We start from the raw sequence: 17,435 nt of genomic DNA on the forward strand, positions 1-17,435 counted from the left end.
GTTTCCCTGCCGTCTTTCCCCTCCCCCTTCCTTCTGCTAATTTCTCAGTTTCAAATTCTTTCCCCAAATGTTCACTCGATATTTTACAATTCAATTCTTCCAAAAGCTCTTTTGGTGAGAAAACCCTGAGAAGAAAGGTGTTTTCAAACAGCATGAGGTACTTATCAGCAAACAAAGCCTCTTATCCCATTTATTAGAACAGGACCTCACCAGAATAAGAAGTAGCCCCACCTTCATGGTACCAGGTGCCTGTTTTCATCTCCACCCACCCTTTTCAGGAATTATCACTCATGCAGTAGGAGGAGTAGAGAGTGTTTAGCACCCAGCAAAGGTACAGGACCTCTCCCCACAGACCAGGACTCGGGCAGGGACTGGAGCTTCCTTTGGCCTAAGCCAGGCACTCTACTCACACCCTCTGTTCTCTTCTCTCAATACATTCACTTGGATGTGAGGGCAATATATTCTTTTATTTTTTTAACATTTTTTAGTGTAGTAAAATATACATAACATAAACTTTACCATTTTCCCCATTTTTAAGTGTACAGTTCAGTGACATTAAGTACATCCACATTATTGTGCAACCATCACCACCATCCATCTCCAGAATGTTTCCATCTTCCCAAACTGAAACTCTGTCTGTAGCCTTTAAACAATAACTCCCCATTTCCTCCTCTCCCCAGCTACTAGCAACCACCATTTTACTTTCTGTCTCAGTGAATTTGACTACTCTAGGTACTTAATGTCAGTGGCATCATAAATATTTGTTCTTTTGTGACTAGCTTATTTCACTTAGCGTAACGTCTTCAAAGTTCATCCATGTTGTAGCATGTGTCAAAATGTCCTTCCTTTTTAAGGCTGAATAATATTCCATTGTATGTCTATGGACATACATTTTTCCCCACAATTTAAGATAATTCAAATTCAATTCAATTTATTGAGTATTGACCACGGGTAACTCACTGTGCTAGTATTGTGGGAGGTACAAAGGCAAGTCAGACACGGTACCTACTCTCCAGGAACTTACGCTACCGTGATAAAGGAGGAGAGAAAGAAGTGAAAGTAACTAGCATTTGCTAATCACTTAGCATATGCCAGGTGTTTGCTCAATCACTATGTGTATTGCTCACAACAACTTTGTGAGGTAGATGTTGTAATATCCACTTTACAGTGAGAAAAGGAAGGCTCGGAGACCTTAAGTAACCACCTCCAAAGGGGCGAGACTGGGATTCAAACCCACATCTTGGATTCAGAATCCTGTGTTTATTCCACTAGACATGCTGCTTCCTTTGGTGCAAGGCAGAATTTGACAAATCGTGGGAGAGAATCCACAGGAAGGTAGAAGATGAGCACCCTCCTAAGGGGAACGGCCATGGCAGAGGTAGGTCTTGGAGGTCAGGAAGGCTTATGTTTGACAGAGATAAGGGAGTAGAGGAAACTGCTTGAGCAGAGCAAGCAGGGGGAGGCAGGAAATCAAAGTGAGTACTCAGGGACTGGAGGAGTTGTGGGGCATAAGGCTGGAAAGCAGAGAGGGGCAAAATCACGGTCAAAATGAAATGCTTGCTCAAGGAGTCTGAACTCCACCACGTAGACAGTGGTGAGCCATTGTAGGTTTTCTGAGATGAGATATAGTCATAGCTGTGCTTTGGGAAGGTACCATGGCAATAATGTATAACAAGGATGGAAGGGATGGGGGTAGTTCAAAGGTAGGAAAGCCAGTTAGGTGGTCACTGGAATTAGCAGACGAGACATAACTAGTAAGAACGGAAAAGAGGATATGGAGGTGAGAGATTTCCTAGATGTGGTGATGACAGAACCTGGCCATTGATGCATTATGAATGGGGCGACCATACACCCTGATTTGGCTGGGACACCTGTTTTCCTAGCGTAATTACTAATAGCATCCTTTCTCTTTCAAACAGGTTGAAGTTTGCACAATAAAGTATATAATCACACTAATTATGAGAAATAAAAAAACAGAATCAAAGGTGACTCTGAAAGATTTTGAAGCTGGATTAATAAGGAAGGTAGTAACACCTTTAGAAACACAGGAGGGACATCAGGTTTTTTGGAAAGATGATGAGTTTGGATTTGGACATGCTGAGTTTACTGCTGAGGTGAGGATTTATTTAAGAGAGATAAGCACCTTGCCCGAGGATTTGCGCTGTGTCACATGAAGGAAGGCATCATTGACCTAAAAAAAAAAAATCCCAGAAAAGTGGTCAGACTTGCATATATACACATTTCAACAAACATCTGTTGCTGATTCAATTCTTAAAACAGCTAAAGTATTAATATGTGTCTCCAATGAACTGTATGTAGCTAACTATGCAATACTAACTAAATAATTAATCACCACAAACTCAAAGGAAAACAATAATATTTAAGAATAACCCAACCTCAGAATTTTTCTGTCTAAACTATAATTTTCAATGTTGTCAGATAAATGACAGCAGGTAAAACATCCTCAGGCCTGTCCATACTCTATTGTAATATTTCTGTGTGTTCTTGTTTTTTAAAGAATGGAGCCACAGCCAGAAGAATCAATATTTAACTTTTTTACAATTTTCATCTTTTTTTTTTTTTTTTGTGAGGAAGACCAGCCCTGAGCTAACATCCAATGCCAATCCTCCTCTTTTTGCTGAGAAAGATTGGCCCTGGGCTAACATCCGTGCCCATCTTCCTCTACTTTATATGGGACACCACCACAGCACGGCTTGACAAGCGGTGCGTCAGTGCGCGCCCGGGATCCGAACCTGCAAACCCCGGGCCACTGCAGCAGAACGCACGCACTTAACGGCTTGTGCCACTGGGCCGGCCCCTACAATTTTCATCTTTTTATTAAAATTATCCTGTTTCCAGTGTAACTAAAATTGCAGTCTATCTCAAATCCTTTTTTAGAAGCACAAAGTGACAAAACAGAAATTAAACAGCAGCCACAGCAATCATGACAGTGTGGTATTGGTGAAAGAATAGACAAACAGATCAATGGAACAGATTAGAGAGCCCAGAAATAGACCCATACAAATATAGTCAACTGAACTTTGACAAAGGAGCAGAGACAATTCAACAGAGACAGGATAGTCTTTTCAAGTAATGGAGCAGACCAACTGGACATCCACATGCAAAAAAATGAATCAAGATGCTATCCTTACATCTTTCAAAAAATTAACTCAAAATGGACCTTACATCTAAATGTAAAAGGCAAAACTATGAAACTTCCACAAGAAAACATAGGAAAAAAATCTAAGTCACCTTGGGTTTGGCAATGAGTTTTTAGATACAACACCAAAAGCATGATCCATGAAAGAAAAAATTGGTAAGTTGGACATCATTAAAATTAAAAACTTCTGCTCTGTGAACGACACTTTAAAGAATGAAAAGACAAGCCACAGCCTGGGAGAAAATCTTTGCAAAACACATATCTGATAAAGATCTTATATCTAAAATACACAAAGAATTCTTTTTTTTTTTTCCCCTATGTGTTTGTTTATTGTTGTTATTATCTACTACTTAATGAAGGAAATCATACGGTATTTGACCTTCTCCCTCTGACTTATTTCACTTTGCATTATACCCTCAATGTCCATCCATGTTGTCACAAATGGCTGGATTTCATCGTTTCTTATGGCTGAGTAGTATTCCATTGTGTATATATACCACAGCTTCTTTATCCATTCGTCCCTTGATGGGCACTTAGGTTGCTTCCAAGTCTTGGCTATTGTGAATAACGCTGCAATGAACACAGGGGTGCATGTACCTTTGCAAATTGTTTTCAAGTTCTTTGGATAAATACCCAGCAGTGGAATAGCTGGATCATATGGTAGTTCTATCCTTGATTTTTTGAGGAATCTCCATACTGTTTTCCATAGTGGCTGCACCAGTTTGCACTCCCACCAGCAGTGTATGAGAGTTCCCTATTCTCCACATCCTCTCCAACACATATTGTTTCCTGTCTTGTTAATTATAGCCATTCTGACGGGCGTGAGGTGATATGTCATTGTAGTTTTGATTTGCATTTCCCTGATAGTTAGTGATTTTGAACATCTTTTCATGTGTCTGTTGGCCATCTGTATATCTTCTTTGGAGAAATGTCTGTTCAGGTCTTTTGCCTATTTTTTAATTGGGTTGGTAGTTTTTTTGTTGTTGAGATGCATGAGTTCTTTATATATTTTGGAGATTAAGCCCTTATCAGATGTATGGTTTGCAAATATCTTCTCCCAATTGTTAGGTTGTCTTTTCGTTTTGTTGATGGTTTCCTTTGCTGTGCAGAAGCTTTTTAGTTTGATGTAGTCCCATTTGTTTATTTTTTCTATTGTTTCTCTTGCCCGGTCAGATGTGGTGTTTGAAAAGATGTTGCTAAGACCGATGTGGAAGAGCGAACTGCCTATGTTTTCTTCTAGAAGTTTCATAGTTTCAGGTCTTACATTCAAGTCTTTAATCCATTTGGAGTTAATTTTTGTGCATGGTGTAAGGTAAGGGTCTACTTTCATTTTTTTGCATGTGGCTGTCCAGTTTTCCCAACACCATTTGTTGAAGAGACTTTCTTTTCCCCATTGTATGTTCTTGGCTCCTTTGTCAAAGATTAGCTGTCCACAGATGTGTGGGTTTATTTCTGGGCTTTCGATTCTATTCCATTGATCTGTGTGTCCGTTTTTGTGCCAGTACCATGCTGTTTTGGTTACTACAGCTTTGTAGCATATTTTGAAATCAGGGAGTGTGATACCTCCAGCTTTGTTCTTTTTTCTCAGGATTCCTTTAGCTATTCGGGGTCTTTCGTTGTTCCATATAAATTTTAGGATTCTTTGTTCTATTTCTGTGAAAAATGTTGTTGGAACTTTGAAAGGGATTGCATTGAATCTATAGATGGCTTTAGGAAGTATGGACATCTTAACTATGTTAATTCTTCCAATCCAAGAGCACGGAATATCTTTCCATTTCTTTGTGTCTTCTTCAATTTCTTTCAGCAATGTTTTATAGTTTTCGGTGTACAGATCTTTCACCTCTTTGGTTAAGTTTATTCCTAGGTATTTTATTCTTTTTTTTTTGCAATTGTAAATGGGATGGTATTCTTAATTTCTCTTTCTGCTACTTCGTTGTTAGTGTACAGAAATGCAACTGATTTTTGTATGCTGATTTTGTATCCTGCAACTTTACCATATTCGTTTATTACTTCTAAAAGTTTTCTGGTGGATTCTTTAGGGTTTTCTGTATATAAAATCATGTCATCTGCAAATAGTGACAGTTTCACTTCTTCCTTTCCAGTTTGGATCCCTTTTATTTCTTCCTCTTGCCTGATTGCTCTGGCTAGGACTTCCAGTACTATGTTAAATAGGAGTGGTGACAGTGGGCATCCTTGTCTGGTTCCTGTTCTTAGAGGGATAGCTTTCAGTTTTTCACCATTGAGGATGACATTAGCTGTGGGTTTCTCATATATGGTCTTTATTATGTTGAGGTACTTTCCTTCTCTACCCATTTTATTCAGAGTTTTTATCATAAATGGATGCTGTATCTTGTCAAATGCTTTCTCTGCATCTATTGAGATGATCATGTGATTTTTGTTCTTCATTTTATTCATGTGGTGTATTACGTTGATTGATCTGCGAATGTTAAACCATCCCTGCATACCTGGAATAAATCCCACTTGATCATGGTGTATAATCTTTTTAACGTATTGTTGTATGCGATTTGCTAGTATTTTGTTGAGGATTTACACATCGATGTTCATCAGTGATATTGGCCTGTAATTTTCTTTTTTTGTGTTGCCCTTGTCTGGTTTTGGTATCAGGGTAATGTCAGCTTCGTAGAATGAGTTAGGGAGCTTCCCCCGCTCCTCAATTTTTTGGAAGAGTTTGAGAAGGATAGGTATTAAGTCTTCTTTGAATGTTTGGTAGAATTCACCAGGGAAGCCGTCTGGTCCTGGACTTTTATTTTTGGGGAGGTTTGTGATTACTGTTTTGATCTCCTTACTGGTGATTGGTCTATTCAAATTCTCTACTTCTTCTTGATCCAGTTTTGGAAGGTTGTAGGATTCTAAGAATTTATCCATTTCTTCCAGATTGTCGAATTGGTTGGCATATAGCTTTTCATAGTATTCTCTTATAATCCTTTGTATTTCTGAGGTGTCTGTTGTAACCTCTCCTCTTTCATTTCTTTTTTTTTTTTTTTTTTTTTAAAAGGGACATTTTTTTTTTTTTTTAATTTTTATTTATTTATTTTCCCCCCAAAGCCCCAGTAGATAGTTGTATGTCACAGCTGCACATCCTTCTAGTTGCTGTATGTGGGACGCGGCCTCAGCATGGCCGGAGAAGTGGTGCGTCGGTGTGCGCCTGGGATCCGAACCCGGGCCGCCAGCAGCGGAGCGCGCGCACTTAACCGCTAAGCCACGGGGCCGGCCCTTTCATTTCTGATTTTACTTATTTGTGCCTTCTCTCTTTTTTTCTTGGTGAGTCTAGCTAAAGGTTTGTCAATTTTGTTGATCTTTTCAAAGAACCAGCTCTTGGTTTTATTAATTTTTTCTATTGTTTTTTTGGTCTCTATTTCATTTATTTCTGCTCTGATTTTTATTATTTCCCTTCTTCTACTGATTTTGGGCTTTGTTTGTTCTTCTTTTTCTAGTTCCTTTAGGTGCATTGTTAGATTGTTTATTTGAGATTTTTCTTGTTTGTTGAGATAGGCCTGTATCGCTATAAACTTCCCTCTTAGAACCGCTTTTGCTGTATCCCATAAATTCTGGCATGTCGTATTTTCATTTTCATTTGTCTCCAGGTATTTTTTGATTTCTTCTTTGATTTCTTCGTTAACCCAGTCGTTGTTCAGTAGCATTTTGTTTAATCTCCATGTATTTGTGGCTTTTCTGATTTTCTTCCTATAGTTATTTCTAGTTTCATACCGTTGTGGTCAGAAAAGATGCTTGGTATTATTTCAATCTTCTTAAATTTATGGAGACTTGTTTTGTGGCCTAACATGTGATCAATCCTGGAGAATGTTCCATGTGCATTTGAAAAGAACGTGTATTCTTCGGTTTTTGGATGGAATGCTCTGTATATATCTACTAGGTCCATCTGTTCTAGTGTGTCGTTTAAGGCCAATGTTTCCTTATTGATCTTCTGTTTGGATGATCTGTTGGTGTAAGTGGAGTGTTAAAGTCCCCTACTATTATTGTGTTACTGTCTATTTCTCTTTTTATGTCTGTTAATAATTGCTTTATATATTTAGGTGCACCTACATTGGAAGCGTAGATATTTACAAGTGTTATACCCTCTTGTTGGATTGTGCCCTTGATCATTATGTAATGCCCTTCTTTGTCTCTTTTTACAGTTTTTGTTTTAAAGTCTATTTTGTCTGATATGAGTACTGCTACCCCAGCTTTCTTTTCATTGCCATTTGCATGGAGTATCTTTTTCCATCCCTTCACTTTCAGTTGGTGAGTGTCTTTAGGTCTGAAGTGTGTCTCTTGTATGCAGCATATATATGGGTCTTGTTTTTTTATCTAATCAGCCACCCTATGCCTTTTAATTGGAGCATTTAGTCCATTGACGTTTAAAGTAGCTATTGATAAGTATGTACTTACTGCCATTTTTTAACTTTTTTTTTTTCCTCAGTGTTTTAGTAGTCCTTCTCTGTTCCTTACTTCTTCTATACAGACTTGATGGTCACTTTAGTTTGACCTCTGTCTGAAAGCTGTACTCTTTAACTCCCCTCCTCCCTCCTTTTATGTTTTTGATATCATATCTAACCTCTTTTTTGTGCATTTGTATCCATTTCCCTCTTATCATGGAAATAGATAATTTTTCCTATTTGTGGTCTTCTCTTTTCCCCTTAAATCAGTCCCTTTAACATTTCTTGTAGCACTGGTTTCTTGGTGACAAACTCCTTTAATTTTTGCTTATCTGGGAAAATTTTGATCTCTCCTTCCATTTTGAATGATAACCTTGCTGGGTAGAGTATTCTTGGCTGTAAGTTTTTTCCTTTTAGCACTTTAAATATATCGTGCCATTCTCTTCTAGCCTGTAAGGTTTCTGCTGAGAAGTCAGCTGATAGCCTTATGGGGTTTCCTTTGTATGTAACTTGACATTCTTTTGCGGCTTTTGGGATTCTCTCTTTATCTTTAATTCTGGACATTTTGATTATGATGTGTCTTGGTGTGGGCCTCTTTGGGTTTATCTTGTTTGGGGCTCTCTGTGATTCCTGTACCTGGATGTCTGTTTCCTTCCTTAGGTTAGGGAAGTGTTCATCTATTATTTCTTGAAATAGATTCTCTGCCCCCTTGTCTCGCTCTTCTCCTTCTGGGACACCTATAACACGGATGTTAGTGCGCTTGATGTTGTCCCAGAGGTCCCTTAGACTGTCCTCACTCTTTTTAATTCTTTTCTCTTTTACCTGTTCACCTTGGGTAATTTCTTCTAGTCTTTCTTCCAGCTCACAGATCCGTTCTTCTGTATCCTCTGCTCTGCTTTTGAGTCCCTCTAATGAATTTTTCATTTCCAGTATTGTATTCGTCATTTCTGATTGGTTCTTTTTTATATCTTCCATTTCTTTGTTGACATTCTCACTGAGTTCATCTATTCTTCTCCCCAGATCAGTGAGCATCCTTAACACTCTTAGTTTGAACTCTCTGTCGGGTAGGTAGCTCATTTCTGTTTCACTTAGTTCCTTTTCTGGGGTTTTGTCCTGTTCCCTTACTTGGAATGTATTCTTTTGCCTCCTCATTTTGCCTCTTTCCCTGTGCTTGTGTCTACGTATTAGGTAGGTCAGCTATGTCTCCTTCTCTTGGATAGGTGACCTTATGTAAGTGATGCCTTAGGAGGCTTCCAGTGTGCTTCCCTCAGTTCTCAATGTTCCAGGGGTGGCCCCTATGTGGGCTACGTGTGTCCTTCTATTGTGGCCTGTTAGCTCTCCCTATAGGCGCCCAGGGAGGCTGAGTTATGCTCCTGGCCAGCTGTTGTAATGCTCAGCTGCTTGTAGTTGTTGTGGGCCCTTCAGTCTCTTTATCAGCTATGGGGAGCCCCAGCACAGTTGGCTGTAAGTTCTAATACCACATTTGTGTTGCAGTATTTCTTTTAAGTGAGTAGGCCCCCAGTGTGGCAGGTTGTTAGGCTCAGGGCCTTACAATTGCTGTAAGCCTCTAGCCTATTAGGTCTCTTGTCAGCTCTCTGAGGATTGCAGCTGGGTGGGACTGGCCTCAGGCACAGGAGCACCCAATTGTTTCAGGCTTTGGAAAGTGGGGCAAACCTCCTATGTGGGTCTTTGAGAAGCACAAGTCTTCTGCAGCTGACAAGCCCTGTTGCCCACAGGTCCACACACAGTCAACACAATCCTGCCTGGTGTGAGCGCCCTGACCTCCCCAAGCGGACTCAGTCTCTCCACGGTGGGAGCCCCACACACTCCGCCACCGCCCCACACTCTCCACCCGCTCCTTGTGCACACCCTGCCCTGCTCAAGTCGGCTCAGTTGCCAGGCTGCAGAGAATCCAGTCACCAATCTATGCAGGCCCACAAGTTGCCTGAGGGCTTGTTGTTGGGTGGGGCCAGTCGCTAGGGTGGGCTGCCTGCCCTGGCTGAGCTGGATTAAATCGGTGCTCTAGCGGGTGGAGCAGACCCTGGGCTAGCAGGCCTCAGGGAAAACTCCAATGGCGTCTGTGTCAGCACGCTCACACCAGGCCACAACAATGGCCGCCGCCAATGTCCCAGTCCCTGGAGAGGTCTCACCCCTCACCGAGATGCACTCAAGGCCTATTAGGTGAGTCTCTTGTCACCAAAGCACTGTGCACCTTTCTTTCTGGTGATTTTAGGATGCTTTCTGGAACGGGTGAGTTTGTGCGCGGGCCCTTTAAGAGCCAGTTTTAGTTTCTTTGTGAACCCGGTTTTCTGGGGGTGCTCCCCAAGGCTTTAGTAGCAGGCAAAGTCAGATATTATGCCGCTGGTCTCGATTGTGCTGGGTCCACAAAATGCCCACAGCGGGGGTGCTCCCCGGCTCAGGGCCCCGCGCCTCCAGGGAGGGTGCGTACCTGTGCGCTGCTCCCGGCGGCCGTGAAGCTGGCCGCTTGTGAAGGCGGCGTTTTTCCTCTCCGGAAGGGAGTCTCTGCCTCTTCCACCCCAGTTAGGATTGTCCATTGTTGCAGGAGTTCCTCTTATCCAGTTTTCAGTTCTGTGTCAGGGGTAATTTTTCCACGAGTAGTTGTAAATTGGCTGTGTCCACGGGAGGAGGTGAGTTCAGAGTCTGCCTACGCCGCCATCTTGACTCCGCCCTCCTCACAAAGAATTCTTAATACTCAACAATAAGAAAACAAACTACTCAAAAAAGGGGCCAAAGGGCCAGCCCGGTGGCTTAGCAGTTAAGTGCGCGCACTCCACTACTGGTGGCCCAGGTTCGGATCCTGGGCACACACCGACGCACCGCTTCTCCGGCCACGCTGAGGCCGTGTCCCACATACAGCAACTAGAAGGATGTGCAACTGTGACATACAACTATCTACTGGGGCTTTGGGGAAAAAAAAGGAGGAGGATTGGCAATAGATGTTAGCTCAGAGCCGGTCTTCCTCAGCAAAACGAGGAGAATTAGCATGGATGTTAGCTCAGGGCTGATCTTCCTCACCAAAAAAAAAAGAAAAAGAAAAAAAGGGGCCAAAGACCTGAACAGACATCTCACCAAAGAAGATATACAGATGGCAAATAAGCATATGAAAAGATGCTCAATATCATATGTCATTAGGGAATTGCAAATTAAAACAACGAGATACCACTACACACCTATTGGAAGTGCCAAAATCCAGAACACTGACACCAGCAAATGCTGGCAAGGATGTGGAGCACCAGCAACTCTCATTCATTATTAGTGGGAATGTAAAACGGTACAGCCAATTTGGAAGACAGTTTGGCAGTTTCTTACAAAGCTAAACATAATCGTACTATATGATGCAGCAATCACATTCCTACGTATTTACCCAAATAAGTTGAAAACTTATGTCCACAGAAAAACCTGCACACAAATGTTTACAGCAGCCTTATTCATAATTGCCAAAACTTGGGAGCAGCCAAGACGTCCTTCAATAGGTGACTGAGTAAACAAACTGTGGTACACCAGACAATGGAATATTATTCAGTGACAAGAAATGAGCTATCAAGCTACAAAAAGACAAGGAAGAGTCTTAAATGCATACTGCTTAATAAGAGAAGCCAGTTTGAAAAGGCTACATACTATATGATTTTAACTATATGACATTCAGGAAAAGGCAAAACTTTATTCAGAGACAGTAAAAAGATCAGTGGTTGCCAACGATTGGGGGTGGGGGAGCAAGGGTGAATATGTGGAGCCCAGGGCATTTTTAGAGCAGTGAAGCTATTCCCTATGACACTGTAATGGTAGATACATGACATTATGCATTTGGCAAAACCTATAGAACTGGACAGCACAAGAATGAACCCGAATGTAAACTATAGACTTAGTTAATTATAATGTATCAATATTGGTTTATCTAGTGCAGCAAACATATCAGACTAATAATGTAAGATGTTAATAACGGTGGAAACTGGGAAGTGGGAAAGGGAGTATATGAGAACACTCGATACTTTCTGTTGAATTTTTCTATAAAGCTAAAACTCAAAAAATAAAGTCTATTGATGTTTTTAATAAAATAATAAATGCAAAAAATTAAAATTTTAAAAAGCAAAGAAGAATGGAAGAAAATAGATAAAAGTGTCATTATTTGCAGACAATATAATAATCTACATAGAAAAACTAACCCAAGCCACAAACAAGTAAGAAAAGTCAGCAAGGTTGTGAGACAAAAGATCAGCTTACAAAAATTACTGACATTTCTCTATATCAGAAATAATCAACCAGGAAATATAACAGAAATAAAATACTGTTCTCAAAGGCAATAAAAACAGTAAAGTACTTGTAATTAACATAACTAAGAATAATCCACAAGACTTTATGGAGAAAAACTTTAAACTCTACTTAAAAACATGAAAGATCTGAATAAATGGCAATAGATCCCTGTTCACAAATGAGCCCACTTAACATTGTAAAAATATCAATACTCCCCCAAATTAATCTAGAAAGTCAATGCAATTCCATTCAAAATGGAATCAGCCAGATTTTTTGAGGAACTACACAAATTTATTCCAAAATTTACCTAAAAGGATAACGATTCACAAATAGCTAAGTCAAATTTGAAAAAGAAGAACAAAGGTGAAAGTGTGACCTTTCCAGATACTAAAACACCCTTCAAAGCTATAACATAAGAACAGCGTGACCCTATTATAGGAGCAGATATGTGAACCAAGCGATAGAGCGAAAAGCAGAGAGCAGAGGCATGGATATCCGGGAACTTGAAATAAGATGAAGGGAGCACCACAAATCAGTGAAGAAACAGTGAACTATTTGGTCTGAGAAAACTAGCTCACTATAAGGAGAAAAATAAAATTTGGTTACCTAATTTATATCCAAGACAAAAGTGACTTCAGATGGATTAAATCTTTAAGTGTGAAACACAAGTGCAAAGTTAATAGAGAAAAAGAGACAAGAAAATCACTGTGACCCAGAGATGACAAAGGACTTACTAAACAAGTCCCAAAAAGCACTAACCATGAGGCAAAATATTGATGTGTTTGATTACATTAAATCTAGACAAAGGTGCCAAACACATGACAAATTTGGAAGGACAGACTTGTAAAGTCTCAAACTAATCTCTAGAACCTTGCTACTCACAGAGTGGTTCAAGGACAATGGTCTTCTGCATCATCTGGGAGCTTATGAGAAATGTACAATCTCGAGCCCCATCCCACCCTTACTGAGTCATAATCTGTAACTTAACAAGATCTGCAGGTGATTCATACACACATTAAAGTTTGAGAACCACAGATTATACAAGGAACTTTAGCAAATTAGTAAGAAAGAGACAGGAAGTCCCACTGAAAACTGCAAGAAGGGTTTAAATTGCAATTTAAAGAATTGGAAACCTGAATGGCTAGCAAATATATAAAGAGATGCTTAAATTAATTAGAAACCAGGGGAATGCAAATTAAAACAATAAGATGCCACTTTATGCCTACCAATTTGGCAAAAATCCAAAAGTTGAACAAGGCTACATATCGATAGAGTAGTGAATAAACAAGAATTCTCATGCACTGCTGGTGAGGGCATTAACTGGTCAAGTCATTCTGGAGAGCAGTTGGCAGTCAAATGAAGAATGCATACATCCTATGACCCAACCATCCTACTCCTGGTAGAATACTCCCACAGCAACATTTGCACAAGTCCCTGTGGTCACCCATGAGACTGTTTATTATAGTTCTGACTATGGTGAGAGAGACTCAAGTCAACCTGGAAGTTTATCAGCAGGGAATGGATCTGTGAACTATGGTGGATGCACACCATGGACTACAACGCAGCACTGAGAAGCAATGACCTGAATACAGGACCAGCAACACAGATAGATCTTAAAAGGACAGCGCATAAAACATTAAGAAACAGAATAAGGTCTACAGCACAACACTATTTAAGTAACTTGAAAATAAATTAGTACACAAAATAATTCTGTGTGTTTTACAAGGAAATACAAATCCAAAGATATGTATTGAACACATTATTGAGACTGGCTCTGAAGGGAGGAAAAGGAGTGGAGAATGACAGTAGGAAATGTGGATAAAGGAAATAAGTAAACTCAGACATCCACAAATACACAGATATAAAAGCAAAAGATGGGCCTTGTGTGTCCAGCAATGAAAATGTGCTTTGAAATGAGGATTATGATTATCCATCCCTTTCCACTTGAAATCCTCCCCAAAGAGCATAAGAAAAATAAATAAGTAAAAATAAGCACAGACACAAATCAATCATGGCAATCTCTGTGCAGCATGAAATCCCTGGTTTCAAAAACATCCGTCTTTTGGGGCTCTGTGCCTTACAGAGACCTTTCCAATCTAAGTAAATTTAGACGCACTCAGAGGAGGCGGAGAGGTCTAAGACAGATGTTTGAAACACTCATCCCCGCCGTGTCAATCACTCAAAGGTACAGCTCCAAGTGACTCACAGCTGCATCACTCTCCCTGTCAGTTAGAAGTCACTTGTTCCCAGAGATCTGTCAGAGCCCAACAACAGAAAATCCTTGGTAAAACAAGCATAATTTGAGACAGTGATCCTTTTTTCACCCGGCATCCTAGAGAAATGAGGAATCTCCTGCAAATAAATGTTAACATAAAAAGAATCTTGTCCCTTTAAATGCTAAAGCTTATTTTTAATCATTTTACATACAAATCTTTATAAAAATGTACCACACATTTACCTAGCTTCTTTAAAACATTGAGGGGGGGCCGGCCCCGTGGCTTAGTGGTTGAATACGAGCGCTCTGCTGCTGGCAGCCTGGGTTCGGATCCAGGCACGCACCAACACACCGCTTGTCTGGCCATGCTGAGACGGCGTCCCACATACAACAACTGGAAGGATGTGCAACTATGACATACAACTATCTACTTGGGCTTTGGAAAGAAAAAGGGAAAAAAAGGAGGAGGATTGGCAATAGATGTTAGCTCAGGGCCGGTCTTCCTCAGCAAAAAGAGGAGGATTGCCATGGATGTTAGTTCAGGGCTGATCTTCCTCACAAAAGAAAAAAAAAAAAAAACATTGGGAGGAAAGGACAACCTTTTTGTTCCATGACTTGGGAATCTCATAATTTTGAACATCCATTATTTTACCTTCTGTCTCTCAGATGTTCTGTTATTTCTATGTCCAGTTGCCACTTCTGTTGTGACTGTAGCTGGTTCTAAAAATAACTCAACTCTGTCCCTTTCTACCCTATAGTTTCTATCTGGGCTGGGAAAACAGACAACCAGTGGTGTTAAGGACTGGCTGTTTAACAAGGCTCTGAGTGAGAGACTAAGAAGAAAAGTGCACGGCTATAGACCAGCGTCTTTTAATAGCTAATTCAGATGCCTGGGATGTTGTCCTGCTGTATTCTACAGGCCGAGTCACCAAGAGGGAGGCTGCTCCATCCCAATGCCTAGACAGATACACAGGCTGTTCCCAGAACCCTGGTTCTCTGCCTCGTAGTGGATGAAGCCATAATTAAATTTGTCTCTGGAGATATGCAACCTGGAATTTGGGGGAAAGGTGAGGATATTGCTTTTGTTCTAGATTCTGCTGTTGGAATTTTTAATTAGCTCATCAAGCAGGAATAATCAGAGTAACCTACAGTTCCCTAATTATATTATGCTGATTCATGCTTCACTTTAGAAACCAGCTCTTCACCCCATTATAGCATTGTCCTGAGATCTTCCCAACTAAAAAATAAATTCCGTAAGCCTTACTTCTTATTGACTGGCATACAGAATGTACCCAGTGAATGTTTTTTACTACTTTTTTTGTATGTGTGTGAGGAAGATCAGCCCTGAGCTAACATCCACGCTAATCCTCCTCTTTTTGCTGAGGAAGACCGGCTCTGAGCTAACATCTATTGCCAATCCTCCTCCTTTTTCCCCCAAAGCCCCAGTAGATAGTTGTATGTCATAGCTGCACATCCTTCTAGTTGCTCTATGTGGGACGTAGCCTCAGTATGGCCAGAGAAGCGGTGCGTCAGTGCGCACCCGGGATCTGAACCTGGGCCGCCAGTAGTGGAGCGCGCACCCTTAACCACTAAGCCATGGGGCCGGCCCCCCAGTGAATGTTTGATGAATAAAATAAACTCACAAATGAGTGAATATTTCTGGGACTGAATGGGATTGTTTTTATTTATTTATTTATTTATTTTCTGAGGAAGATCAGCCCTGAGCTAACATTTATGCTAATCCTTCTCTTTTGTTGAGGAAGACCGGCTCTGAGCTAACATCTATTGCCAATCCTCCTCCTTTTTGTTTTTTCCCCCAAAGCCCCAGTAGATACTTGTATGTCATAGTTGCACATCCTTCTAGTTGCTGTATGTGGGACGCTGCCTCAGCATGACCGGAGAAGCGGTGCGTCGGTGCCCGCCAGGGATCCAAACCCGGGCCACCAGTAGCGGAGCACGGGCACTTAACTGCTAAGCCAGGGGCCATCCCTGGGATTGTTTTTAAAAGGTAAATGTTTAGTTAGTGATACACTGTCATGTATATCACTAAGTTGAATTATATTCATCTTATCATTGCTCTGATATAGTTGATCTGAATTTTCTTTTAAAAGTCAGTTAATGCATGCCAGCAAAAAAGAGATACAGATGGCAAACGAGCATATGAAAAGATACTCGAGATCATTATTCAGTAGAGAAATGCAAATTAAACCCACAATCAGATACCACTACACACCTATTGGAAGAGCTAAAAATAAAGAAAACAGGGGGTTGGCCCCGTGGGGTAGCAGTTAAGTGCTCACGCTCCGCTGCTGGCAGCCCGGGTTGGGATCCCAGGCGTTCACTGAGGCACCGCTTGTCAGGCCACGCTGTGGTGGCGTCCCATATAAAGTGGAGGAAGACGGGCTCGGATGTTAGCCCAGGGCCAGTCTTCCTCAGCAAAAAGAGGAGGATTGGCATGGACGTTAGCTCAGGGCTGATCTTCCTCCAAAAAAAAAAAAAAAAGAAAACAACTGACAATACTAAGTTCTGGCGGATGCAGAACAACTAGAACTTTCTTACACTGTTGGTGGGAAGGCAGAAGAATACAACCACTCTGCACTTGATCTTAGCCAAAAGGCCAAGAGGTGATGACAAGCACTCAGATAAACAGTTTGGTAGTTTATTAAAAGTTAAACATAGGGGCCAGCCCGGTGGCACAGTGGTTAAGTTTGCACACTCCGCTTCAGTGGCCCGGGGTTCGTGGGTTCGGACCCCGGTGCGAACCGACACACTGCTTATCAAGCCATGCTGCATCCCATATAAAGTAGAGGAAGATGGGCACGGATGTTAGCCCAGGGCCAATCTTTCTCAGCAAAAAGAGGAGGACTGGCAACAGATGTTAGCTCAGGGCTGATCTTCCTCACACACACAAAAAAAGAGAATAAAAGTTAAACATAAAGTAGCAAATCAGTACAAACAGAATCCTGAAATGTTCAAACAGATCATGTATGCTGGAGTACCAGTTCTAATCCAGAATACACCAGAAAATAGAAAACCTATGTGCTCTGGGCTTTGACAGGAGTGCAGTAATAGTAGCCTTGTCTTCAAAATCATGGGCTGCAGAGACTGCAACAGAATTGCTTCTGAGTAACTGGGGCACAGAGAGAGCTGCTCATACAGTCGAGCTCCCTCTTCTTGACGTACATCAGCATCTGTTATTTGTAGGTTCTCCACAGATTTCTTTTCAACTGACATTCTTATCTAATGATGTTATCTAGGCACCATTGGATACTGGGGGTAAAAAAGAAAACTGCTCTGTAAATAAGGTCAACTAAATATCTGTGTAAATTCAAAAAAAGAAGGGACGGCCCCGTGGCTTAGCGGTTGAGTGCGCGTGCTCCGCTGCTGGTGG

At 41.0% G+C, this 17,435-nt stretch overlaps 1 protein-coding gene across 1 annotated transcript in view; it reads right to left on the reverse strand.

Annotated features, from left to right (window-relative positions):
- Positions 1–448: 448 nt before the first annotated feature.
- Positions 449–17,435, reverse strand: part of LOC101393879 (protein Cryzl2-like) — a 36,290-nt gene continuing 19,303 nt past the window's right edge. The window contains exon 10 of the mRNA XM_004425173.3: positions 449–2,191. Within this exon, the coding sequence (XP_004425230.1) occupies positions 2,123–2,191 (69 nt within the window). The 3' untranslated portion in view covers positions 449–2,122. The remainder of the gene's footprint in view (positions 2,192–17,435) is intronic.

This window comes from Ceratotherium simum, chromosome 2, assembly GCF_057802395.1.
Source record: "Ceratotherium simum simum isolate JZ-2026a chromosome 2, ASM5780239v1, whole genome shotgun sequence".
NCBI classification, from domain to species: Eukaryota; Metazoa; Chordata; class Mammalia; order Perissodactyla; family Rhinocerotidae; genus Ceratotherium; species Ceratotherium simum.